Source organism: Centrocercus urophasianus, unplaced genomic scaffold (genome assembly GCF_019232065.1).
Source record: "Centrocercus urophasianus isolate 14NV4802_14NV808 unplaced genomic scaffold, USGS_Curo_1.0 seq_12, whole genome shotgun sequence".
Classification (NCBI taxonomy): Eukaryota; Metazoa; Chordata; class Aves; order Galliformes; family Phasianidae; genus Centrocercus; species Centrocercus urophasianus.
In genome coordinates this window covers 46,194,984-46,221,944 of record NW_024884364.1, presented here as the reverse complement: position 1 = coordinate 46,221,944, position 26,961 = coordinate 46,194,984, and the positions used below count along the sequence as shown (strand labels likewise).

Below are 26,961 nucleotides of genomic sequence, written 5' to 3'. Positions count from 1 at the left end.
TTTCCTTCAGTAACTGAGGCTTAGGTTATGAGTTAGAAGTTACTTTTGAAATATGTATAAATGTGCAAGGAACTCTTGAAATTATTTTGGCATTGATCAGCATCATAGAGCATGTTTGGAACATGGTTAAGTTTCTGAAACACAATTTTTATCTTTTTATTTATTTGTTTGTTTCTTTAAATTTTTTGATCAACTTTGCTAGCAGGGGGAATTTTGTCACTGTGTTGTCTTTTGTGTTGTGTGCTGCAGAAATGTTTTCTTTTTTATGCACTGGAGTCAGTTGTAGAAAATTTCACGTGTAAGGAAGGTACTGTAGAAAAAAGAGAATAGTAGAAGTTTATGTTCTTTATTGCCATTTGTGTATGAAGACAGAAATAGAAGCGCAGTTATGGGCTTAATTTCCTAGTTTCTCAGCATTTGAAGAACCTATTAATGGTGGGCCTGGGCAGCTTTATCTCCTATGGAAACATGAGTTTAATTTAAGTAAAATTATCACTGAGAAGGATGTGAATAGTATGCTTTAACACCTTCCTCATTTCCAAAATTCATCATGTTTATAGTTAGTCTTGAGACTGACAGATGTCATTGGATCATACATCATTCACAAACTGATAGTGAAGAGCTGGTTGTTATATGGGAGATAGAGAACAACTGAGTTTCAAGAAAATATGCTTCACTGGTGTGTTTTCTCAAGTTGCTTTCACATTAGAGATTTTTAGGAACACATTTCAATTTTATTGTGTCACATATGTGAATGGACCAGCATTTTCTTGGCAGCTGGGCCTGAGTACCTGCTGTGCCCAAATAACTTATTACCACTGTACCATTCAATGGCACATGGTAGTCAGTAGGAATGATATTATGAATTTGCACATATCAACGATTTCTAAATTAACAGTACTTTAGTTGAGTCAGACTGCCTGAATTCTCATGATCTAGAAGAGGAATCAGAATGGCTAAAAAAGGGGGGACAGTAACTTGGGGGAAACTATGAGGGAAGAACGTAAAATCCAAGTAAACATAGTACATAAGGTATGAGAGGGAAAGAAAGGAAATTGGTGAGAGTACAAAAAAAAAATCAGTGGAGTGAAGGAGATACCACAGAATATGGGGCCCCCAACACAAGGAGCTGTTGGAGTGGGTCCAGAGGAAGGCCATGAAGATAATCAGAGGACTGGAGCACCTCTCCTATGAGGACAGGCTGAGAGAGCTGGGGCTCTTCAGCCTGGAGAAGAAAAAGCTCCTAGGGAACCTTACAGTGGCCTTCCAGTACTTGAAGGGGCCTACAGGAAAGCTGGGGAGGGACTTTTTTGTGTCCCTCACAAAAAAGAGTGTGTAAGAGACAGGATGAGGGGAAGTGGTTTTAAACTCAAAGAAGGTAGATTTTGACTACGCGTTAGGAAGAAGCTCTTTACCATGGGGGTGGTGAAACACCAGAATAGGTTGCCCAGAGAGGTTGTGGATGCCCCATCCATGGAGGCATTCAAGGCCAGGCTGGATGGAGCTTTGAGCAACCTGGTTGAATGGGAGGTGTCCCTGCCTATAGCAGGGGGTTGGAACTAGGTGATCTTAAAGGTCCCAAACCAGTCTATGATTCTGTGGTTTTAAGGTGACAGAAGAGAATGTGGAAAGCCTTGTAGCCATACTTTGAGTGAGCTTATCATGGTTTTATGATTTTTGGTTATCGGTATTCTGCATCATAACATCATGTAGTGCACTGGGAATTTAATTGTTAATGCTCCAGTTCTGGGCACCTGTCTGGAAGAGAAAAAGAACTGCACACCCCAGGGGGCTTTGTGGTCAGAGAGGAGATAGAACTCCTGGTAAGGTCACCCGATGCGCTCTTCTTCGTCTGCTCCCCTCCCTGCTGCTCAACCAGACTGCGCATCTCACCTCAGTGTTATGGTGAGGTCTGTCCACTTCTCGGATATTCTCTCTCGTTGTATTTGAGACAGAGCTTTAGCAAGAACTGGCTGGGTGTCAGCTGCAATTACTTTTAGTTATGTGCTAGTCATAAGGATGTGTTGCATCTCTTTCTGTCCATCTTTACAGAAAGGAATGAATATGTATGAGGAAGTTTGTATTTTTTTTCACTGCACAGTAACCATGGGTCTTACAGTACTGTTTTGTCTGTTTTTCCTGCTTAGGCAGTCAACAGACTTCTAGAAATTAGAAACAGAAATTAGATGTTAATATTTAACCAGAACCTGTTTGTAATAGGATTCTTTTTTATCTATTTCAACGTTGCAAATACCCTAAAACATACCGATGCTTCGCAGGGGAGTAATTTTGATGTTGAAAACCTTATAATTTAAACCTGAAGAGAGGAGGAAGAAAAATAATAAAGGAAAACATTTTCTTTTGAGTGTAATAATCCATTATTATGGTCTTATGTAAAACATACGGAATTGAGTTGCCTTGGCAAAGCTGATAGCACCTCTTGTAGCTTGTGTAAAAAGCTGAAAATATTCTCACCCATACCAGAGAGGCTGGATGCCCCCGTCCATGGAGCTGTTCAAGGTCAGGTTGGATGGTGCCTTGGGCAGCCTGGTCTAGTATTAAATGTAGAGGTTGGAGGCCCTGCATGTGGCAGGGGGCTGGGAGCTTCATGATCCTTGAGGTCCCTTCCAGCTGAAGCCATTCTATGATACCAGTGCTAGGCTGGCACTTGGGCATAACTTTTCTGTGATGCCTTCATCTAAAAATTGCTGTACAATAATTTTAATTGAAGAGATTCAGACCATGCTGAGAGAGAGACTGCTCAGTTTGGATGTGTTATCATACAAAATACTTCAGTATTTACTGCAGCGTGGAAAAATGTTTGAAACCTCGATAATATCTGAAAGATGGATTTATATTCTCTAGGCCTTGACCCAAAATGGAAGGAGATACGTGAGGTATCTGTACTGCATTACATTAAATGTTTGGAAATATGGTTCTGTGTATTTTGTGTTGGCTGCCTACCACAAGTGGCAACATTTTGCAGTTGCAGACTGCTGGGATCCCTGCAAACTGCTGGGATAATAGCAGTTTGTGTATTTTGCAAATAAATCATAAAGATGGAATTGAGTACAAGTACAGCAGTTGCCTTTTTTTTATTCAGAGCCATTTTTCACACGTGAAAGTATAATGCGGAGTATTTGAGTTAACATTATCCATCCTGTGCCCTGAAGAAGGCAAGGATCCTAATAAAATATGGGATCAAGTAATTAAAAGTTGTTTTATGTGCGTGAAATGGATGAGTTAAGTTTGGACGTGTGATTTTTTTGCGATCCGTGTCATGATTATGTAAAGAAATGAAAACATTTTGGTTTTCTATTATATATTTATTCATGATTGTGTTTTGGCTTGGTAAACAGATGCGTTCCAATAGCTAATTTAAAAACTAACAATTCAGTAATTAAATAAGCAAGCACAGCCTCTGATAATTCTTCATCCTCAGGGACACGGTCAAGTTTCCATGGAAGGAAAATGCTCAATTAGTGCTTATATTTATGAGCTCTAATGCAGCCATTCCCACACTTTGTGTCCATTCCTTTGCTCTGCTATTGTGATTACAGAATAATGAAGCCATTGTTCGCATTTCTTCTCCAGATCAGGGGGACATTCCAGAGCAGTGTGAAAGTGATGTCTTGCATCCATCTGGGGACACTGTCAATGGAAACCATGTCACAGCCACTGTGCGAGCAACAGCCACTTCTCCACAGGACTTGAGTGAGTTCTCAGCTCAGAAACAAAAGTGAATGCCCCTTTTAGATGTCAACTGCGCAAAACAAAAAGCTAAATATTGAACATTCTGTAGGTCTGGGTGCTAAAGTGATTGAAAACTTATCCCAAAAGCATTATGAAGTAAAGAAGAAGGAATGTTTTCTTTTCTTTACTCCATGAGGATGACTTTTGTCGCCCTAATTTTGGTTAAACGCGTTTTTAATTAAAAGATTTTTATACTGTCTCCCCCCTGCTCCCTTCTTTCTCCAACTTCTCCAGAGAGGATTTTGATTTTTCTTTTCACCTTTTTTTAGAATGATTATTGAATATTGTCTCTGTTCTTGGATATTTTCTGTACTCTATGTATGGACTATTCCTATTTTTCTCTTCACTCCGTTCACAAACTGCGTTACCACAACGCTGATTTAATTCTTTGGGTGGACAGAGGTGATTTCAATGCAGCATATGCAGCTTTTCTAGTTGTGCTGGCTAGCAACACTCTATTTTTATTTAGAGAAGAGCTTGCTAGCTTCTAACCCAGTTGCCCAGTTTTTGGTTTGCCCATCAAATTGCCGTCTGAGTGCTGTTCCACTTATGTGGCTTTTCAGTATACTGGTCACATAGGCAGTCTGTCTTGCAGTAATGTTAAGAGATTTTTAAAGTACTTTGCTTTATAAAGAATTAGATCCAACCACATTGCTGAGAGGGAAAGGATATAGCATGGGCTGTAAGGTAACAGATTTAATGAGAAAGTTCAAGATTGGAATGAGAATTGCAGAGAGAGATTTGCCAGCTCTGCAGCCCCCACTCAGGTTCTCCCGTTCAACTCTTGGGCAGTCATACATCAGGCTGAAATGTATTGAAGTGGAAAAAAAACGCTTCCAGATATATAACTGTGGTATATGTATTAAAAAAATAAATAAATAAAAATCCAGTTGTTTTTCATTTGCCCTTAAAGCTATCCAGGAACCTGTAACTCACTTGAGTGCTACTGTAGTAGGTTACAGAAGTATACATGAATCATATCAGAGAGGTTGAAATAATTTTTCACAGCTATGTTGGATCGAAGAGAGACTGAAGAACAAAATACAGAAGACAAACACTGGGAAGAGGAGAAGAAGGTTGGAGAAGAAAGGAGAGAGGGAGAACAACAGGGAAGAGGGGAAAGGGAGCAAAATGAAATGGAAGAGCTGAAGAACGAGACGGTGATTAAATATTTTAATTTCTGACAGTACTGGGGCTTTGTACTGCCATATTATTTTAGAAGTTAAAATAGATGTGGGATGGAAATAGATTTTATTTTTCTATTTTTATTTTTAGACAAAAGTAGTAGAGGCAAAGTTCTTTAATACGTTTGTATGACTAACCAAAGGATCTTGCTAGAATCATAGAATCACAGAATGGCCTGGGTTGAAAAGGACCACAATGATCATCTAGTTTTAATCCCCCTGCTATGTGCAGGGTCGCCAACCACCAGACCAGGCTGCCCAGAGCCACACCCAGCCTTGATCATCGAAGCTAGATTGTTATGCCAAGTAACTTTTCCACTGGAAATGGATGCTTTTTATTCCATTCTTCATGTTAATGATTCATGTTCATACAGTTTCATATTGAGAATGCAAGTGTCACCAGATGACAAGCGATACACTTGTCATCTATCTGGTCTGCACTTGCTGCTGTGTGACATCACCAGAACGTCTTAATGTCCATCTGTTCATTAGCCTTTATCAGGATAACTACCCTAGCTAGGGTGTCTATGGGGTAGCAGAGGTTATAAGGAGACTGTATGGAGTTTAAATCCTTTTGAACTAATGAGCACATACTGAAATAGCGTTCCAGCCTTTTGGGTACTGTATAGTGTTTCTTTTTTTTGCTCCCTGGCTGCCTTTCTTCTTCCTCTTCCCACTCTTAAGACCTCAGTTAATTCATTTCAGTGAATTACACAGCCTCTCAGTGTCAGCTCATCTTCTTCAGTCCACGTGCAGTTGTCCACCTCAGCCATGCTCTTTGGCCATAGAGAGAAGGACCTCAGTCCTCAAAATATTTTAGGCATCCCGACAAAGAGGGTTTTTTGAATGATGCTTCTTGAATTTGACACTTGATTTTGAACTGCATGTAGCAGATGTAATGCTGTTTATGCTAGCACATTTCACTAAGTTTTTGCATTAAACCCTGCAGGTGTTTAGGTGTAAAAGTAATTTTTGACCTGATTGTTTTTATTTTTTTTTTTTTTTTTTTTTTTTTAATTTTTTTATTTTTTTTTTTTGTCTTAAAGTTGATCCAGGACTCGATGAAAATGGATGAAGAAGATAAGGGAGAAAAATGTGAAAGCAATAATTCTGGTGTTGAAGAAGTTGTAAAGCATTCTACTCCCAACCCATTAGAAAAATACATGAAAATAATTCAGCAGAGGAGAGAGCAGGAACTGGCACATGAGGTGATTATTCTTACAGGGGGCCCTTAAAGTATTAATATATATATATATTTTTAGGTATCAGTGTTTAAGCATAAATATGCCCTCAATTTTTAAAATCCTGTGTTTAACTATGGTATTTTGAAATCCTAACTAAAATGCAGCAGTTTGGATCTGTAAAGGTCATTTGCATTCCACTACCACAGCTGACCATATTGACAACTCGAGGATGGAAGGTTTAGATCAGATGTCAGGGGGGAGCTCTTTACAGAGAGAGTGGTGAGGTGCTGGAACAGGCTGCCCAGAGAGGCTGTGGATGCCCTATCCCTGGAAGTGTTCAATGCCAGGATGGATGGGGTCCTGGGCAGCCTGGTCTAATGCCAGATCTAGAGGTTGGAGACCCTGCCTGTGGAATTTGGTTGGAATTTGATGACCCTTGGGTGACCTTCCCACCCAAGCCAATCTATGATTCTGTGACAGAATTCAGCCTGGCAGAAAGAGAAATGTGGCCTGACACAGCAAGAGCATGGGTAAACATGGCTTCGATGATGAACCACTGCATACTTCAGTCACTGTCCCAGACTGTTACTGCAAAGCTCCGTCATTCTACATGCAGTCCTTCATTGGCAAAAATGAGCTGGCTCTCCCAAGTGATTTTTATTTTCAGTTAGGTGCCCTAAAGAGCGGAAGCAATTATTACTTGCTTAAACCTTGATTTAAGAATCAGTTACAAAAAGTGTGTTTTCCCCTTGGCTGCCAGGATTCAAAAAAGGAAGAAATACAGGACGTATCACTCATAGAGGGAATCACATCTAGCGAGAAAGACGACAGGTAAGGATCATACATTTCTTCTAATGACTTCTGTTAATAAATACAGCGTGAATTAGGGCTAAGAAGAAATCTGCCTCTCAAAAAACAAAATAAAAAGCAATAAGCTAGTAATAAAAAGTAAAAATATTGGAATAACTGAGGATCTTCCCAATTTTTATACAGGTAAGTTGTGAAATTAGAGTCCAGGAACCTACATTCCATGATCTGTTCCAATAGCTGTTGCAATTAAAACTCTTATCTGCAACTGAGCAGTGTCTCAGTTTCTTTACATAGAAGTGAAGCCTGAGGGATTTTTCTTGGGTAATGACCCGATGCAAATGTGTCTGTGCTGTACCTAGCAGGTAGTCTGTTATTTGCATTGCCTCCAGCTTTGATTTATTGGAAGCATCGTGGACTTCTGACAAACTGGTTCACATGCTATTTCAGAGAGGTTTATGACAGCCTGTGCATGTCCTACATTTCCTTTGGGGTAGTTCTAGAGATCAATAAAGATACGTTGCCTTTAGTTCTTATATAGGGGATAAATATCTCCATGATAGGGGAAAAATACCTCTATCAATCCAATATTTTGATTTATTCGAAGATGTACAAGTGAAAATGTTTCTAAGGAAAAAGTAGAGTGCATTAAAAAATTATTTATATATATATTATATATATATATATGATTCAGTATGATCTGTCCCTTTGAAATGCTACTGTACGTACCAGCCCCTATGCTGGTTCTTCTGAATTACACCTGGATGGTGTTCTTTTCAGTGGGTGAGGGTGAGCATGACAGAAGTACGAGATGGGAGTGCCAGCAGATAGGGGAGGTGGCCCACGCTCACTGCTAAAGGCTCGCTTACTCAGTTCACAGGAACAGCACAGACGGACGTCAGCTGAAGTGGTGATTATGTGCAGGCTCTGAAATTGTGTTGAACTTTTAACTTCCACTTTAAAACAATATATTTAAAAAAAGAAGCTACTTGAGACTCATGCCATATTTTCCTCCCCTTCCGTCCCGCATACAGCGCTGCAGGCATTTCTCATGGAGACGATGATGACAACTTCTGGTGAACAACAGCAAGTGTTTGGGTTTTTGTTTTTAACTACAATAAAAATGTTTTTAAAACATCTTTCTGGCTGCAAAGGAAGTCATAGTAAGCCCTAGGCCCAGGAATTGCAAGCTGTGCAGTTATAAATGAATAAAGCTGATACTGAAGTCCCACTGCCTCAGTCACTGCACTCCAAGAGTCCCGATGCATTACTCATGCAGGTGGAAGAAGAAGCACTGTAAATTGGTGTGTCCAGTGAATGGCCTTGGCCTTGAATCCCTAGAGTCTTCTGCAGCTTTTGAGGTGTTGTTCCCCCCCTCCTTCCTCACCACTTACCAACTGCAGGTCAGTGGGATAACCAAACTTCTTGTTATACATACACACAGTTGTGTGTTTTTAGAGGCATCTGGTGGAGACCCTTGGCTCGTGTGACAGAGCGTTAACTTGCTCGTTACTGCTGCAGCAGCAGAAGTGAACACTTCTAAAGCGGCCTTATGTCTCACTTTGTTGGTATTCACCAGGCCAGAACGGAGAGATTCAGATAAAAATGCTATTTGACTCACCTTTATTTAAGCTTTGCATTTTGTAGGTATAGGCAAGATTGTTAAACTTTATTTACAGTATAAAATACAGTATTTTTATCAATGGAGTAATTCTGGCTGGCAGCATATAACGCAACTTGCGGTGTGCTGAGGCTGCTTCTCCTCCCCTACCTTAGAAGAACGTGAAGCCCAGTTTGACAGAACATAGGGGCAAAACATGAAGGTCTGCCTTGAATTCAAACGGATTCCCATAAACGAGACAAACTTGACTTTTTGAAATGGAGATTAAAAAACATTTCCAGGCTTGACTAACTTTATATGCTGCCAAACTTACAAAAAGAGCTTCGTTTTGTCTGCTGTCAGGAAGGGGATGGATAGTGCTTGGTGCTTTACGCTGACCTGGAACAACTACCAGTACTCCATGCGAGGAAAGCTCGCTGACTTACCACGCTGAAGCACACACCTACAGGGCAGCCTCCTGCTCTACGTTACCAAACGGATAACAATGAACAGAATGTGCTTCACTTCAGATAGAGATAATAAAACAGACGCGCTGGTATAGAGTAGCTACGGGTCTGTTTAAAATAAGCATACCACGAGTGTTGTCTATTATCTACAAATATTTATTTTAACACTTGGATGTAACTACAGGAAGCCCTTGGCACTGATAGAAAATATTGATTCACTGTTAGGTTACAAAAATTTATACATAGCAAAATTTAATGCTCTTTACATAAAAATATTAGACTACTTAAACAAAACTTCAAAAACTCCCAGTAATAGCTACACTGAATTAGAAAAGAATTAGGCTTTAAGACACTGCCTCCATTATTACCCTTATGCAAACACTGGGCTAGAACATCACCTGCATTGCCGTAGAAATGTCTCCTTCATGCAACAGGTAAGAACATACACTAGGCTATTTGTCATATTTGCTCTACACTGACCAACTCTGACCCCCTTTTAAACTGTAAAATCAGACTTCAATATTTAACAAAAAAGAAATTATATTTGCAGTTAACACCCCTCCCCCCAAAAAAATGCCTCTTTTAAATCTGACTTCAGGAAATTTTGTGCTTCCTTTGACTTATACTCAGCAAGCAGTCAAAACTATCGAACCACACGTCAGCATAACATGGGTATGACTCAAATACTCTTTTTTTTCCCCCAAACGAATGATGCATTTTACTTTTCCCCCAACATTTATATATATATATATATATATCATATAGAACAAACACCAAATATACCATCACTAATACTCAAGATATCACTGAAAGCTTCTGAAATAAAACATATTAATTAGAAGGCAGACTTCTATGGGAAATGACTTTAAGATGGCACCGGTTTGTGTCGTCGTTTTCTGAACACCACTTTTTCTTAATGTGCTAATGAATTTGTAAAAAGGAAAACACGTAAGCACTGACTATAAATTTGCTAAGCACCAAGATAGAGAAAGGTGGACATCCTGTGTTCTGTTTTATGGCTGTCGTCGTTACTGTTTGTGTCAAACTCTGCAAACTTTCTCATCTGCTCATTTGGAGTAGTCACATCAGCGTCATTTTAATAAGGTAACACTTTTCACTTACAATGTAGGATAATGGTCTCCTGCCACTATATAAATGCTAAGACATTTATAGAAAATAAATATTAAGGCAAAGCTGACATTTATTTTCAAAGAAGGGGATCATTATCCAGATCCAAGCGTCTACATTCCATTAAATAGTTAATAAAAAGATTAACACTTGGGACAGCTGCGCAACACTCGGGTAAGCACAGGGGAGCGACTGCTGCATCGTAAAAAAGTGTGGCACAAAAGTAGATGGCTGTTCCTGTGGCCCGTGTAAAGAGTGTTCAGAGTGCCCTATTACAGCTTAGGAAGTGCTGCAACAGCCGTGCTTTCCAATGAGCACACGCTGCTGTCAGAAATCGCATCCAGCCGCAGATTCGTGTGGTGTATAAACCGAGATCCTAAATCACACGTCTTACACGTGCCTGTGTCTAAGGGCTGCACAAATCCCTACTGCTTGCTGGCTTGGAGCACCCGCCACAGTTTTGTGCAGGACTTCACACTGCATGTCAAATAGCAAATATCAAAAGTCTCGAAGAATAATTTGGTCACTCATTGTGAAGTGTTGCCTTTTAAAATGCCTGGAATAAAACCTCCATTCTCTGTATGAAAGGATGGAAGATTACCCATGGGAACATTTCCCTACGAACGTGTTCCAGGGTTCCAACGTGAAGCTTTTACACTTCTCTATAATTTTGTTTGGTAGACACACATCTTACTGCAGAGCAGCTATTTGTTGATTTGTCAGAGCTACAGAATTCTTCTGCTGAATTACTGTGGCAACCATTTATGTGTAAGAATTGAGTTGCTCTTTTGACCGAGACTGGATATCCTGAAGCTCCTGCTCTTCTTTTGCTTTGATATCTTGGTAGGCCTGCATTTTGCTTGCATCCTTTAAGTAGGCCCAGTTAGAAGACAGTATCATGAGGAAGTGGATCTGGAAGAGAAGGGTGAGCATGATGGCTAGTGAGCATGTCAAGAGGCAAAGCAAGCTGCTAGTTAGATTAATAGACGCTCTTTACAATAACAACCAAAAAAAAAGTTACTCTACGTTAATAAGCATTCTGTTATTAAAACAAGCACAGAGGCTATTTTCAAAGGTCTCTAGAATTCTGCATGCTAATTTTGAGGTTGGTTATTCACAACTTAGAGAAAGTTAGTATCGTGGTAATTAAATGAGCTACAGGGTTGTACGGATCAATTAAAATGCAGAATGGGGGGAAGTGAGAAAAATAAACGTTCGTTTGTACGTGGCAATTTAGAACATCTGCAAACTGGAGGTGCTCAGAAAAACTGCTTCCTAAGGTGGTGGTGCTTATGTACACTCAAGCCCAGCTCCTGGTAATTCTTTTCCCCCAACAAGCAGATGAGAACTCTACCCTCCCCCTCCAAAAAGTCTGAAATTGTAAACGGTTTTATTTAGGTGAACAAGGCTACAGTAACACATGGAAAAGTTAAGCAACAAAACACCAGTCCAAAACTAAGCAAAAGCATGCAGGCTCTGGGTTAAGAAGTCTTAATCGTGTATCATTACAGCTACATTTTAAACTTCCACCCTCTAACTTCAGGTGAAAACTCTTACGTGTAGCAACTGTTCTTTTTTTTGTAATTGTGGGGACTTTTTCTGGTTTGTGAATTCATCTCTTTCCAATTTCTTTTCTCCAGGCTTCATGCAAAAAAAATCTACGTCTGAAAAACACTGATTCACTTCTCCTTTATTCCCCCCCAACAGTGTAAAAAATGTCTCAATGCTCTATGCATGGTTTTGCTTCCTGTGCAGTCATACTTACATTTTTGAGATCTGGCTACCGAGAAATCAGTTACTAAAGTGCAAGCCACAAATGAGAAACTATTTATATGTTATTTCATACTAGCTTGGGGCCCAAAACCAGAATGTGATTGTTTGACGCCGAGCTAATACAGGATGTATTGCCTTCCAGAGGGAGTGATTTGGCAATTGTTTGGAAATGAAGTAAAGAAAATAATCAACTTAATCATCCACGCACCAGAAATACAGCCAAGTAATTCATAGTACTGGAGTTTCTCATTTCTGCCAAAAGAGACTGGCACTGCTTTATTACTCTTTTTATTCCGTATCGTGCATGTTCAGCATGCTCGAGGTTTTTGAAGTTGTCATTCACAGTGAAGAGTAAATGAGTAATTCTGTTCCAGAATATTTGTTTTAGAGAAGAGTGTTGGAAAGCAAAATGGAGCCGTCAAATGAAAACATCCTACCTCCAAAAGAAAATTCGTGAACAGTCCCTACAGTAACTGAATCCTCTCAACACGACAGAATAGCCAGATCTCATCCACATCATAGTTCATATACAAGAAGTCATTTTATTAATCTGATAAGCTAAATGAGGCTTATTGAAGCTATTTACAATTACTGTAACAAAATTCAGAAAGCTAGACTTTTAGCCTAGGGTGTCAGTGGTATTTTTCAAGCTACGCAATGCAGCTCTTTACTGGGCTTATACAATTTAGAATTTAGTGCAGCAATCTTCCCGACTCTTAAACTTCAAAACAGCATAGTTATATGTAGTAGCCATCATGTAGATCAGCTGGTGGAAGAGAACAAAATACAGGAGAGTAAGACACAACAAGGTGACGGCTCAAGCCCTCTTGGGCAACTGTTGATTCTTTTAAAACAGATGCTATTTGGGGCTTCTTGCAGGGTGAAGATGCAAGATAAATTACTCGCCATTTATCCCTTGAGTAGAATCTACATACAGACCAAAGGCTGTTTTGCCAAAGGACAGGGACCCTTACACCTGGACTTGGCACTGCAGGGTTGGACTGGTCAAACTGCCTGGGTCCAGACATAAGAACGGCATTCAAGCCGTTCAATCCCGTAAACTACAAGAATGAAAAGAAACGGTGGACATAAAAACACCAGTAGTGGGCAAAAGTGGGATTTTAAAAGGACACGTGAAGTTTTCTTCCTAAGCATAGGGTAGATGGGTCAAGATGACTTCCTAAAGCAGAAGTAACTTGTAATGACTGAAATAAACTGGCAATAACTGCAAATTACTGGATGATTACAGCTTGTCCTCCTTTCTGTGTAGGGTCACTATTTTAAAGATGCGTAAAATTTGGTCTTAAAGCATCTTAAGCCTGAAAGGAACACATTTTACAGTAAAAGAAGTAAAAACTTCTACCCACCAATGCTATGACAGTGGCACCAGCTCCAGCACAAGCCACAATGAACAGGTGGTAAGACATGTAGAACTAGAGAGAAAAACATGTTGAAACACTTTAATTAAAGTAACCGAGGATGGTATAAAACACATTTCAACTACTGCAAAGAATAAAAAATAGGCTGTCTTCATAGCAAAGCTTTAAAAAACTAGAATGTTCAGAAAACACTCATTTTTTGATGCATAGAGACAAAGCACTTTCATTGTTCTGTTTAAATTAATCTCTTTACACTACCTGTATTGGTTTCCTCAAGAAACTGCCATCAGGTTAGCTACTGCCCTGTGCCTCACTCAGCAGCCTGGAGGCAGAAGGCACACACAGGGCGTCTGCATACCTCATTTGTGTTGCAGATGTTCTCCAGGATCGGACCGCAGGCTTTGCCAGGTACAGCGTTCCATGGGATAATACCTGAAATAGCACAGCAAAAGAAATCACTAATTTTAGGAATTGGTGCACACTTTCTGTTCCTTTCTCATCTTATCCTCCCACTTGCCAGTTGCGTTCCCATTTTGGGCATCCACACATTGACCAGCACAGCTTTGAATTGGCAGGAGGAATTAACTCGCTCAAACTGCGCGTTCCCTTTATACCAAGGCTTCCTGCCAAGCTGTGTTCTCAGATGTGGCTTTCCCATATGGCAGCCAAATGGTCGGCTTATGCACTTCAGGTCCAGTATGAGACTGAAGCTGCCTGCTCCCCGACTGGGGACTGAAGGGGATCATCTGCACTTAGAGACACCTGGCACCATTCACGACAGCAATGCCTTACAAGGTTGAGTTCTACTCCACCAAGTAGGTAAAAAAGCAATCAGTGAGAGCTGCTACAAGGTCTGGTCTGCCGTACCCCCACATACTCCTAATTACTTCTCTTATGTGACTGAAAATCGGAAAAGTCAACAGGAATCTAACGAGTTTAAAATAATCTAAACTTTTAGACCCGTTACAGATGTAAAGCTTAAGCAGAAGCCATGGCTCAAAAAAGGAAAACGGCGCTTTGCCTCCCCACTGTAACCTACATTTCAAACTCAGCTGGTTGGAATTAGGTCACTGATACTATCTCAGGACAGTATGGCTTTTGGAAAGAAAAACTTCACAGGATTTACTTTAAAGCCACTTTCTTCCCTGCAACTGCAAGATACAGTTGAAGACCCTCGGTTATGGCTGCCCCCAGAGCAGAAGGAGCAAGGAAGCACAAGCAGCCAATTCTGTGAGTAATTAGAAATCAGTATGAGTTCATTAATGTTTGAGGCACAGTTCACTGCTGGTTTTTGCTTTTCAGAGAATCATAGAATCATTAAGGCTGGAAAGGGCCACTAGGGTCATCTTGTCCAACCGCTAACCCATCACACCATGCCCACTAACCACGTCCCTCCCTCCACGTGTTCCTTGAACACATCCAGGGATGGTGACACCACCACCTCCCTGGACAGCCTGTGCCACTGCTTCTCTGCTCTTTCTGAGAAGAAATATTTCCTAATATCAAACCTGCACCTCCCCAGGCACAACTTGAGGCCATTTCCTCTTGTTCTGTCTGAAAGTAACTGAAAGTAATAGTTAAGGCACAATTCAGGCATTACATAAAACAGCCTTCTGGTAAGAAAAAATATATACAAATAGGTTCAAGAAAACAGAATCTGGTTATCTCTCAGCTCTGCCTCTAAGCAGTTTATTTTGAGGCCGATCTATTTTTACACCTAATATTATAGTATTGCAAACTGCTACAGAATCATTTTAGATAAATGACTTGCCAGTTCAATTGAACTGATTGCATCTGGAAAGAGATCAATGTAATCTGAATTAATTAGAGAAGCAATAGCACACCCAGGGATACAAGATGCTTTTGCATTCGGTTCGTTTGATAAAGCTGAAACAAAACTACTGAAGACAGACCAAGGAGAGAGGATAAAGCATTTAATCAGGATTTGAGTAAGTACCGTATTGCCTGATATCCACACAGATCTGGTCTCCTGGAACCGTCATGTTTATCTGAAGAGATTTGATGACTTCGCAAGTTGACCATATGTTATAGAACATAAAGACAGGCACAGCAGAGAAGCCAAAGACCCCGAGCCAGGCCACTCCAAGCACATAGGTGAGGAAAACAAACTGGGCAGAGAAAAGACAAGCACTTCACATTTGCTCTTTGAAAAGAATACTTGATTTTTCCTTAAAAATTCTTCAATACAGTCTTTAAACATACTTTCAGAAATTAAGTAATGAGGTATTTAACTTCCATTAACGTACGCTCATATTTCCGTGCACATGAACAACCTCAGCTTAAAAACACTTTGCTGCTCTCAGTGCTACTGAGAAAGTAATTCAGGCATTTCTTTTCTCATCAAGCTGCTAGAACAAACAGCATGGCCTCCTGAGCCAGCAACCTATTCATTTCTCAAGAGGCTCAGTGAAGCAGGGATGCTGGTTGTAGGCTAAAACTGATAGAACGCCAACAGGAGTCAGAATAAAGATATTTTTTTTTTGGTCAGCTGTAATATACCAGCACTTCCATGCAACTTGCAAATCACAACAATAGAGTGAATCAATGTTTGCAGAGCTTTTCTCTGCTCCTGATTTACTGAAATCATTTATGAATGTAACAAATGAATACACCTATTTTTGAAAACATACTATGTTCATTACAAGTCAGAAAGCTGGAATTGATCTAATACACATTGCCAAGAAGAAAATTACTTACTTCACCTCAGAGAAGATCAGGGAATTTCCCACTGAAATTTGATGGTTTGTGTTCTCTTTTTTTAAAAAAAAGAAATTACCTGCATTTTCTTTGGTGAGATTACCAGGTATGGCACTCACTGCTTTGGAAATCTCCAGCTTCCTCCTCCCACTGGACCTCCTCTCTCTTCCCTCTTCTTCCATGTTAAGTTTTATGGTGAGGTACTACTCAGAGCTCTGGCATCAGCTCCTAGCTTACCCCTCCTTGAGAGAGTTTGGAATCAACTTGCAAAGCGTGGAAACTCTTTTTACACCTTGCACACACCTTCTCACTGTTATTTAACTCTAGGTAGGAAGGCTTTACTTTGCAGCAGAACACTGACGCTGTACTCCTATGTGAAACCTATGTGCCGGTGCAGCAAGGATGGGAAAAGCTCTGATGGGGAGAATTGTCTCAGCCTGGCCCCAAACTGAACAAATCCTGCAGTGGAGGAAGTCTGCATCCTCAGAGGTGTTTCCAGCCACACTGAAGAAGGCTGGAGATCTTACAGCAGTGGTTCAGCGTTTGGTTAGGCTTTGTAGGGAAAGGTGACACATGGGCAGCTGGAAGTACCTGTAAAACTAAGACAAACTCCCCAAAAAACAAACAGCTTGTCTTGAATTTATATACCACTGATCTGACATACTCCACTTTTTGCCAAATGCTGGAAGATCTCTCACTGGCTCTTAGTATCAACCAAGTGGAGCAGTTTAAAGGATTTCTGTGACTGTGCTATGAATAAAAAGTGGGCTTGCATGTGTGTATTTGAAATATCTGTGAGAAGGAGAACACAAAGCCTTCAACTCCTACAATAGCTATGAAAAAGCACCATCGATCTCACGTGTAATAGAGATAAACTGTTGGAAACAGTTACTGTGTGTTACCACAGCCAGGAGAAACAGCTCAGTCAAGTCAGAAGTCTGTCTCCTGTAATAATCCTATGCGACTTGGAGGGGACTGCCCCCAGCTTAGTGATGTCAAATTGGCAGAAAAACCACTGGATGCCCAAAAGCTGCTGCGTGCACCCAGCTGCAGCCACCAGACTGCAAAAATATTATTTCTGCTCGCAAACCTTGTGATTTTCTGCGTGTCACGCTGGTATTTGTGTACGCAGCTGACAATCATGTGCTTGCAACTACCCAACTGCAGAAGCAATTATCCACAGTAATGGAATGCACATATGTCTACGTTTCCACTGTATTTTGCATCTTTGGAAAATGCTGTTTTAGACATAATTTTGCTCCACAGCGAAGATACTTTCCAAGAATAAGAATGAGAGAATAGCTGCTTAACTGGGCAATGATCAAATCCTTATTTTTATTAGCTCTTGAAAAATTCAATAAGCATCCAACAGCACAGCGGAAAATTGTTAACCTTCATGAAAATAAACACGCATCTTCTTTGTATTCAGCCAGCTGAAAGCACATATTTTTTATGTACAGGATATAGGCTGTATATTAAAATGCAACAATCACATCAAAAGCCTCTGCTCTTCTCACCCACACTTTCCCATGGGCGATCTGTCACACTGCTTATCTTCCTCCAGAACTATGAGCTTTGAATTCAGATTTTCAGCAATAGCTTTGAAATCCTGTCTCAGAAACATAGTTACGTTGCTGTTCTTGCAGAGTGCGCCCTGGGGGGCAACGTGGGTGAGAATCTGAAGTTTTATTTTTAGTTAAACTTTGTTTAAAATGTTGTGCTAATACAGAAGAACATTGAAGAGAAGAATGGCTTGAAACTTTAAGGCTCTAAATGCTTTAGCTTTGCAAAAAAAGACTCATTATTATGCCTGTATCCCTTCTGCCATCTGCAAAAGCAAGATGGAAATATTTGATTCAAGTGCTGTGACATTGGGAAGCTTCATTCATTGCTGTTTGTTTGAAGGATCCAGACATCCTCATGCAGAATAGACTGAGGAAGTCAGAGGCACTGCAGTCTGCTACTTAAATAGCTCTGCAAACCACAGCCCTTTTACAGTCTGCCCTTACCATTGTTTGCACACCCCGTGTTCAAAAGTGCAACTTTAATTCTGTCTCATATTGAGCACTTCAAAATCAGCTGCCTCCACGAATTTTGAACAGTGAGTTCAGCTTTAGCAGGGGGAGGCCTTGGAAGCACCCCAAAAGTCAACATAGAGAGTTTGGATTTGACCGAGCATCCCTGAAGCTCAAAGAAGAATGAGCAGCAGGGATTGGCTCTGCCCACCCATAAGGAGTTACAGGCAGCAGCAAGACGCAGTGGTTCAAAAAAAACCCACAGGATTCAAACTGAGCCTGATGGGTTTTAGCAAGGAATGGCAAATGTTCCCACTTCCAGCACTACTCACCATTCCACTGATGCAGCGGCCACAGGCTGTTGTTTTAAACTCTCCATGCAGCTCCTTCACAGCACTTGTTGTATAAAAGCCTTCTGCCAAAAGGATTATTCCATACAAGAAGAAAAACGATGCAATGCCATAAATTACATACTGCATTAGCTGTATTCTAAAATGGAAAAGAAAAAAAGACACAATTAGATTTCAGTCCTACTAAAACAAAGCAAGTTCTCCCTAATCGTAACAGGTATGAGACAATTCCTTTTTCAGAAACACAGTTCAGGGCTCTATGATGCGTTTTAAACGAGTGGGCTGCAGGAGGGTGCTACATCGACTGCCCCACTGCCACAGGCATGCCCTGCTGATGTTCATAAGTCCTGTGTCTGCTCAAGCATCTCCTGTTTGTGCTGTGGCTCCTGCACTGAGTGCTGTTAGTCATAAGCTGGAGGCCTCCATTTCATGCCTTCACCACAAAGCTGTGCCTTCCTGTGATTGATCCCGACGCTGGACTTGGGGAATGTCTCATGGCTCCAGCATCACTGAGGCAGGAAAGGATCTGATCCACTGCCTGAACTACCAGGCTCTGTGCTGGTTCCTTGGGCTTGGGGGAAAGAAGTAGTCCCTGAAGTTCACCACCTCTACCAGTAAAATCCAGTTAATGTGTGTTTGCAGATGTATGTACATCCAGTCACACTTGTTTGCAGTGAGTGCTCTTGAACCACAGTTTGGAAAGGTACTTCCAAGCAAGCAGACCACTTCAGCACCTTAAGTCACACTTAAGCTCCCCTAAATGCAGGTAAATGTTAAAAAAGTGAAAGAAATATCTAGACAACCCTTCCATTTGAGATACTCTTGAAATGTGCAGAGGAATGCTACAAGGCACATGCCTTGGATCTTATCTGAGGAGGTTCTTCATTCCCTACAAATCTGCTGTCAGCAGTGACACCCTTAAGTGTTTTTACTCTGGCTGGAACAGTTAACAGAAAGAGTCATCTATAATATCAGCAATCTCATCACAGATTCAGCAAACATGCTAACTGTTTTGAAGGACCAGAATGGCAGATCTTCTATACAACACTTCTGGTCTCCAAAAATCACACTTGATCATAGAATAACAGAATCATGGAATGCTTTGGTTTGGATGGGACCTTCAAGGTCACCTAGTTCCAACCTCTGCTATAGGCAGGGACACCTCCTACTAGACCAAGCTGCTGAAAGCCCCTTCCAGCCTGGCCTTGAACACCTCCACAGGGGGGGCATCCACAGCCACTGTGGGCAACCTTTTCCAGTGTCTCACCACCCTCACCGTAAAGAATTATCATTAGCACTAACTTCTCCACAACTTATATTCTTTAAAAAAATATATAGATATATGTTCGTTGGGATGAAGATTTTTAATGAAGCTATTCATAGAACAGAAAGATTAATTTCATAGGTCCATACTGCTTTTAATTTTTTTAAATGGTACATATATGTATGCCTTTCCTCAGATTTTTTTTTCAATTCTTACTACTCTCCCTAAACTGGCTTCCAGCACAGATACACATCTCCGAGGAACACCTGCATGATTTAGCTTCATTTGAAGGAAACTGATTACCACAATTTACATAGTTAAGCATTACCCAGGCAGAACGTAAACCTCCTGCATCAAAACAGGATATCGATCATTTAAAATTACATGTGGGAAGTGAAGTAGCATTTATGTTTATTTTCCAAACTGATTCAAAATAACAGGATAAATCCATTGCACCTGTGCTGTAAAGCATAAAGAAATTAACTCATTTGAGGGACAACAGAATTCATTTCGGTGTCACTAACAGTCCAGAAGACTATGGATGTTACTAAAAAGTAGCAATATGAAACCTGGCTAAAAATCAATTCCACAAATGGTGGCCCACTAGTATATTTTTCATGGAATTTACATCTCTTGGCATTAAATTCTTTGCCCTTTTCTGTCACTTCATCTCTCCAGCCTTTCTTGTTTGCCTTAAACAGAGCTGGAGCTCTTCGGTAAGAGTCTCACAAACCCCCCAGCTGCTGAAGCTGCCTTGACAAGAAATCTTGTCAACAACTCTCCAAAATGCAAAGCTTGTGCCTGCTGTGGCTACTTTTGCAATTTCATTTGCAAATTCTAAGAACAGCTGCTCATTGTTTCTCTCTAAATTTTTATGCTAATGGCAGCACCCCTGTGTTTCACACAACAGAGGACCCAGTGTCTAGCAGCAGGGGGGGGCATGCAGTCATAGGGGATCCTGAATTTGGGCATTGGGAGGGAGAGAGGCCCCAAAACATTGCTGTAGTGCTCTCAGAGGATGGGAAGAGGTGGGATGTGGCAGTCTTAGGCTCAGTACCTGCAGATTTGTGGTCTGTGTCCACATGAGCTAAAAGGGAGGCTATTACCAAAAAGAAGCCTCTCCCCCAAACATGGAGAATTAAGTGCACTGGACTGAAATCTAATACAAAAGTCTTCAATTGGTGTCCTAAAAGCTGGGTAGACGAGCAAAATCTGTGCAAAACCTTCTCAGCACAGGGTATATATAATGCCCAGATGGTGCTGTGAAGAGCAGCATGGATTCAAACCACCATATACTCAGGTTCTCTGTTAAAACAAACTGGATATTTGCTTCAGTGGGGTTGGATACAGAGCCAAGATTGTTCCCCCATAGTAATAATCACCCCAGCAAGTAAGAACCAATAGCCTCGTGATTCCAACACATTTATTTGTGAAATCTAATTCAAGTGTAGGATCTTATCTTCCCTGTACACAAAGCTGCTTGTCCACCCTGGGCACATTATTGCCTTCTGATTGCTGACAGAAGCTGAGTGCAACTCTGGAGCAGTAGGTATAAAGCCCGTATTTTAGAGATCTTTGAAATGGATGTAATGAATATAAATGGGTTAAGGTAGGATACACGTGCTGCTTTTTTTGTATGTAAACACTAAAAAACATCAAAAAACACCCGAAGATGTTGGACAAACAAGCATAGCAATGCTTGAGGATGGAGATTGAGATGCAAATCCATCTCTACCTGCTCAGGAGGGGCTGGGATGAACAATGGGTCTTCCACAAACAATGGCAATGGGAGGCATACTTACACTTCACTCAGCAAAGCATGGTCAGTGGCAGTCGTGGAGAAGTGCTGCTCAAGGATGGACTCGGTGCCTGTGAGCGCCACATGGCCGCAGCCACAGAACAAGGCGACCCCCGAGAAGCAGAGAATGGTTGCCACCAGCGAAGCATATGGCACTCCTCCTAGGCACTTAATGCAACATTCAAAGCAACCTAAGCAGAAGAGAGAAAGCAAAAGAAATGTTATAAGCAAAAAGGAAAAGAATATTCAGTCTCTGCTTGGTAAAAAGCCAAGGGGAATAAAAGGCCCAGACACTGTCACTGCACTAAGCAAAAATCTATAGATGGTGCAAGAAAGCATCATCCTCTGAACACTGACCTACAGATCTGTCAGAGTGAGCTCAATGCCCAGAAAGTGGGCCGAGTACTCCCAGTTTTACAGGATCAAGAGGAGATCGATGGGACAGCCTGTGAAATGGAAAAGGAAAAAAAAATGTTTGTCTGAAGTGGACCACTGTGACCCAGCTGCTGACACAGAGCTCGCCACACTCCAGCACTGCTGGTATTAAGGACACGAGCACCAGGTGTGCTGGCACTGCTCAGAAAGCTGGAGAAGCACTCAAGCCAGTGAAGCCTTTTGGAGAAATGAAGGATGTGTGGAAACCATGGCGGTCTGCAAAACCTAACTACTCTGCAAACTGCCATGGTTCCTGAGTATCTCTGTCTAAACCCATATACGGATACAGATCTATCAACAGAAAACATCAGTGGGTGACAAAGGGTAGCAATTTTTATTGAGTGGTGAGATGGAGTGGAATTACACAGACAATACATTTCCAGCTTTATAGGATGCACTGGATTTACAGTGATCCTTGACTACAGTCTGCAGTAGCATAATCATAGTTTTAATGAAATTTATTGCGTAGGCAGTCTGAGTTAAGAAAACGACCCCCCAGAACTGCTGCTGGCAAACACTGCAATAAGGTCGTGGCAGCTGAATTACCAGGCTCCTCCCCACCGCGCTGCCTGAAAGTCCATCTGCTTGCAGAGCTGGGAAATGTAAATCGGAAACAAACACAGCTTTTAACTGCGTTATAATGGTAATGGCAATCCATACCAATTCATTACTTCAGGGTGATGGCATTAAGCTGTCTCCATTAACGTACATTTCATACAACTGCGCAAAGCACAAGCCATTAGGACGCCGCTCAATGCTGTGCCTGGCGTGGCCAGATCCTGCTGGACAGCACAACATGAAGAAATGATGTGCAGGTATGGGACTTCTGAACCTACATGTCCCAGTGTCCTCAGAGTCCTACACTGTGTCACAAGCATAAGACTCTCCATTTTGAATGCCACTAGCAAGTGCCTAAGTCAAGCTAGAGAAGCTACCACCAGGGAAACAACCTATGAAATGCCACTTTGCTAACTATGGGTGAGGTGTAGTTGCATGGGAGCAAGCCTGGGAAGCATTTGTAGCTGAGTCCATAGCTGGAAGCCGCACAGTGGGAGCTGCCTCCAGGACAGAAACACAGCAACAGCCACAGACATGGCAGTGGGGCACTCAGGGACAAGGCACAGCAAGCAGACACAGACGAGCACTACCACAGAAAATCATCTCTGGTATTCATCTTAGCAGAAAGGTCCAGGGTTGAGCACAGACACCAGACCTTGCAGAGCGAACCTCAGCTGTGGTGCCTGGGGGATGTGCCTGATGGCAGTCCCCAAGCCACATGTCAGGCATAAGGGCAGTCCTACACGTCAGGCTGGCTCACCTCCCTCTGCACTTGCCTCCACATCAGACCCAAATCTCCAAGAGTTAACCCTGGAAATTGCTGCACCTGGCTTGGGATCAGCATTAAAGGCCTGCCCAGGCCTAATGGCACAGCAAGTCAGCAAAGCGTGTCCAGCAACGCACAGCCGCAGCCTGGCATAAAATGGCCTCCCAGGTCCTACTGCGAAGGAGCAGGCAACCAAATACCTGCTTGCTGGTTGGTGGGCAGGAGGTCAATCACATCACTGATCAACTCATGGAAGGACCCCATCAGGAATGGGAAATAAAAGCAGCTAGAAGCAAAGCCAAGAGACCCTTGAGCTAACTGATGGTGGCAATCCCTCTTCCAAGTTCCAAGGCAATCTCTCTTCCAAGTCACTAGCAGCTGCACACAGCACCTTTGTGGCTGTACTCTGTGTGTCTCACCCCAAAAGCTCAAGTATGAAGGCACACCACAATATTTGGGTGGTCTTCATTGTATCAGGTCAGACCATGGCTCCAGGAAACCCTATGAAGTCTGCAGGGTGAGGCAAAGGAAGCTGCCCAGATGTGGAACTGCAGGAACCACTCACACCAAACTTCGATCAGAGGCAGAGGGGCTTCAGCTTACATGGGCATTGCATGCAGCTAGCTTCTAAGTGAACAAAAGCAGCCTAAAACAACCCCTTTCCATGAAACAGAATCCATGTAGTTGTTGGGCACCCAAATCAACGCAAGAGCTCCTGCACAACTCTTGCCAGAAACTAAATTCATTCCCCAGCTGGACAACAGAGTTGGTTTTATGTTTTTATATAGAGATAGATAGATAGATAGATAGATAGATAGATAGATAGATAAACAGATCTCCCCTAAAACAAAGGAAGCTTTCAAAACCAGCTAAAATCAGATGTTCATTAAAGCACTAAGACAGTCTTATCCAGATGCCCAGACTAGCACTGAAGCAAGACAGGATTTCTTCCCAAAAAGAAAGCTTCCTAGGCAACCTGCTTTATGATCACTCTCCGAAACTCCAAGCCAGCAAATACACATTACTGTATGCAAACCCACAATGTCTGCCTATTTTACAACCACTTTTACAAATTAGCTTGATAACACAATGATGACAAATGCAGGCTGAAGGCCTGTAAACAAAAGCTGATCAAAGTTTTAGTAGAAAATTGGACCTAATTTTTTTTTTTTTTTTTTAAATTCTGACATGGCCAACACGCTGAAGTTTTCGGCTGCACATCTACTTCTATCACAGCAGAGTAAAATGATTTAAATATGAAACTGCGCAGCACAAGTACCCGTCGTTGCATCTCCCCTTTCAATGGCCATTTTGTGCAAGGCATCACTAGAACCTTTTGTGCAACTCAGCAGAATAAAAACATTTTTTGTCCCCAGGCTGGTGAGCAGCAGTTGCCATGGAGGCAGGTTAATAACAGCCCAATGATTTGCCCAGGGCTGCCTGTGATCTTGGCTACAGATTTAACACACTCTCAGAAGGAGGCCAGCTAAAACAAGGACTGAGATTATTCTCTAGGGAATGAATGCTATTAAACACACACGCACACACACACAAATATTCTTGCTAAAGGACTAAAATAAAGAGAAAGGAAAAAAGACAGGAACCAACTATTCTTTTAATCTCCTGGAAACTATCAGTCACAGGAAATTGGTAAAGGATGAACCTACATATGTACACAAATCAGCAATCGGTTGCTTAATGTATGAGGAATAATTATATAATCTACCCAGCAGTGTACGGGCTGCTGCATATATGCAGGGGCTTAGCTATTCAATTTCCCATGTCAAACAGCAATTGTGTGGCTAAACCTTCTTTGGTACTTTAAGTACAGCTTTAAGATTTAAACTCAGAAAAGCAAGGTAATGCAGAATTAATGGAAAGAGGTCTTAAAAAAAAAAAAAAAAAGCAGCAATTCTCAGACTCTGACTCATCCAACTAAGGTCAAGATGGACTGGAACGACAAAGCCTGTGCTAACAGAACGACAAAATGCAATACACTGGGATCAGTTAGGTGTCATGGGTAGTCCTAGGGCTTTCTCTAGGAAGTTAACACAGCAGCTCTGGACGCCAGGCTTGAAAAGTTGAGACAAGTGCACGTTCACAGAGCCATCACTCAAAGCAAAGCATGGGAAGCATGATGTAAAGAGTGTCCACAATACCTCCTAGACAGAAACCCAGCCTGTCCTCTAACGTCCCAGACTACTTTTGAGGTTGAACTAGTGTTTGTGTATCTCTGGTAGAAACCGCTGATACTGTAAGGACTGACTAAAAGAAGGAGGAAAAAAAAAAAAAAAAGGAAAAAAGAAAACCTGAAAGGTGGTTGGAAAAGCTCCCCATTTCAGGCAATTAAACCTCAGTGCTGCAATGGCCTCCGTCTGAGTCTGCTCCCACTCTTTTTCCTTAGAAGTTCAATTTCTTCTCACATAAATCTGTCTTTGTTTTTTTAAAGATGAACCAATAGTTTCTTTTTCTCATTCCTTACTCCCTGCAATTGCATAATGCATTTTTAGAAGTCCTGAGACATGGTACATCTGTCCAGTTTACACGTGGAAGAAGTGACATGGCATCTTCCACCCCAGAAGAATCACCTCTGCTGCATTCCAGCAGAGTGCTCAGGAGGTAAGCACTGAGGAACTGCTTTCACAATAAGAGAGTTGTAGGAAACCCTAGGGAAGATAAAGCACCAGATAGCATCTTAAATGCAGTCACTGCTTGTAAATTAGGTTCATTATTGCGCATCTACATGAGTCCTATGTTGGGAGCACTACTCTCAATTCACGTAAGAGGAGAACTCAATACTTTACATTCATCTCCTCTTTCCCCAGCACAGAAGATTACCTAATGCCAAACATGCATAATTACCATCAGAGCCTTAAACTGCCATGGATCTTTGTCAGAAAATTAACTGTAAGTCAATGAAAACAAATGCCAGTTTTACTTTCTGACACCTACTTCATTTTTTAAAATCTCCTTTCCAAACAGCTTGTGCATGGTAGGATGTACATTTTTGTACCTTACAGCATGATTGACAGCTACGGGGGAAGCAGCGAGGGATGTGGGAATATGCCAGTACCTCTGAAGAAAAAACAGCATTTGCCTCCTTCTTCTCTGTGTGAGAATAAGACAGTATCTAGCAGTGAGATAATTTCCAGTTCTCACAGCTGTCACCCACACTAACTGCCAAGGGTCAGCAGCAGCAGTACAATAAGATATTTAGTCTTACAAGGGGGCAAGTTTAAAGCATGTGACAGATTTCCCTCCAAGCATTCACAGGGGCACTCAAATAAAAAGTCTTTGTGTTAAATCACTTGAAAGTCTCAGTTAAAGCTCTATTCTTACCTGTTACTGCTCTTAAATATTGCTGATTTACAAAATATAACACAGAAAGCTAAAAACTTAGTTATAAATGATGAGAAATGCTCACTCACCACTGTTACGGATCAAGAATATCAAACAGACTAAAGCAGTAAGTTCAAGTAGAACACATCTTGTGTTTTCCTCTCACAGACTTCTTAAACCTCTTAAACAGAGAATTTCAAGTTCAACCTTTCCTACTTTTCTCCTTTTGTTCTCCTCCAATCAGAAGAGCTGTGAATTCAGTTTCTACTGAAAGAGTGCTCTTCAGAGGAGCCAGAAAACGTCATGCAAGGATGTATCAGCCTAGCTAGATCAAGCTGCAAATTAATATATTAATATGTTTTCCTAAGCAACGTGAATGGTATCGGCGATGAAGATGACCTTTGTAGACCACAGCCATCAGGGCTGTCACAAAAGGTCAGACC

General features: G+C 41.4%; 2 protein-coding genes across 6 annotated transcripts in view; one reads left to right on the top strand and one right to left on the bottom strand.

The window, feature by feature from the left end:
• OFD1 (OFD1 centriole and centriolar satellite protein) overlaps nucleotides 1-8,250 on the top strand; it is a 29,757-nt gene extending 21,507 nt beyond the window's left edge. The window contains exons 18-22 of the mRNA XM_042810428.1: nucleotides 3,595-3,714; nucleotides 4,762-4,913; nucleotides 5,984-6,145; nucleotides 6,882-6,952; nucleotides 7,963-8,250. Coding sequence (XP_042666362.1) covers nucleotides 3,595-3,714; nucleotides 4,762-4,913; nucleotides 5,984-6,145; nucleotides 6,882-6,952; nucleotides 7,963-8,008 — 551 coding nt within the window. The 3' untranslated portion in view covers nucleotides 8,009-8,250. The remainder of the gene's footprint in view (nucleotides 1-3,594; nucleotides 3,715-4,761; nucleotides 4,914-5,983; nucleotides 6,146-6,881; nucleotides 6,953-7,962) is intronic.
• Nucleotides 8,251-8,550: 300 nt separating this feature from the next.
• Nucleotides 8,551-26,961, bottom strand: part of GPM6B (glycoprotein M6B) — a 109,910-nt gene continuing 91,499 nt past the window's right edge. For 3 of the 5 annotated variants that reach the window (XM_042810931.1, XM_042810933.1, XM_042810930.1), the window contains 6 exons: nucleotides 21,425-21,611; nucleotides 18,341-18,497; nucleotides 15,233-15,404; nucleotides 13,634-13,707; nucleotides 13,264-13,329; nucleotides 8,551-11,035 (listed from right to left, as the gene is read on the bottom strand). In XM_042810931.1, coding sequence (XP_042666865.1) covers nucleotides 10,886-11,035; nucleotides 13,264-13,329; nucleotides 13,634-13,707; nucleotides 15,233-15,404; nucleotides 18,341-18,497; nucleotides 21,425-21,611 — 806 coding nt within the window. In that variant the 3' untranslated portion in view covers nucleotides 8,551-10,885. Of the gene's footprint in view, nucleotides 11,036-11,496; nucleotides 12,663-13,263; nucleotides 13,330-13,633; nucleotides 13,708-15,232; nucleotides 15,405-18,340; nucleotides 18,498-21,424; nucleotides 21,612-26,961 lie in introns of those variants that run through there. The other 2 variants (XM_042810934.1, XM_042810932.1) reach the window with 1 other exon arrangement.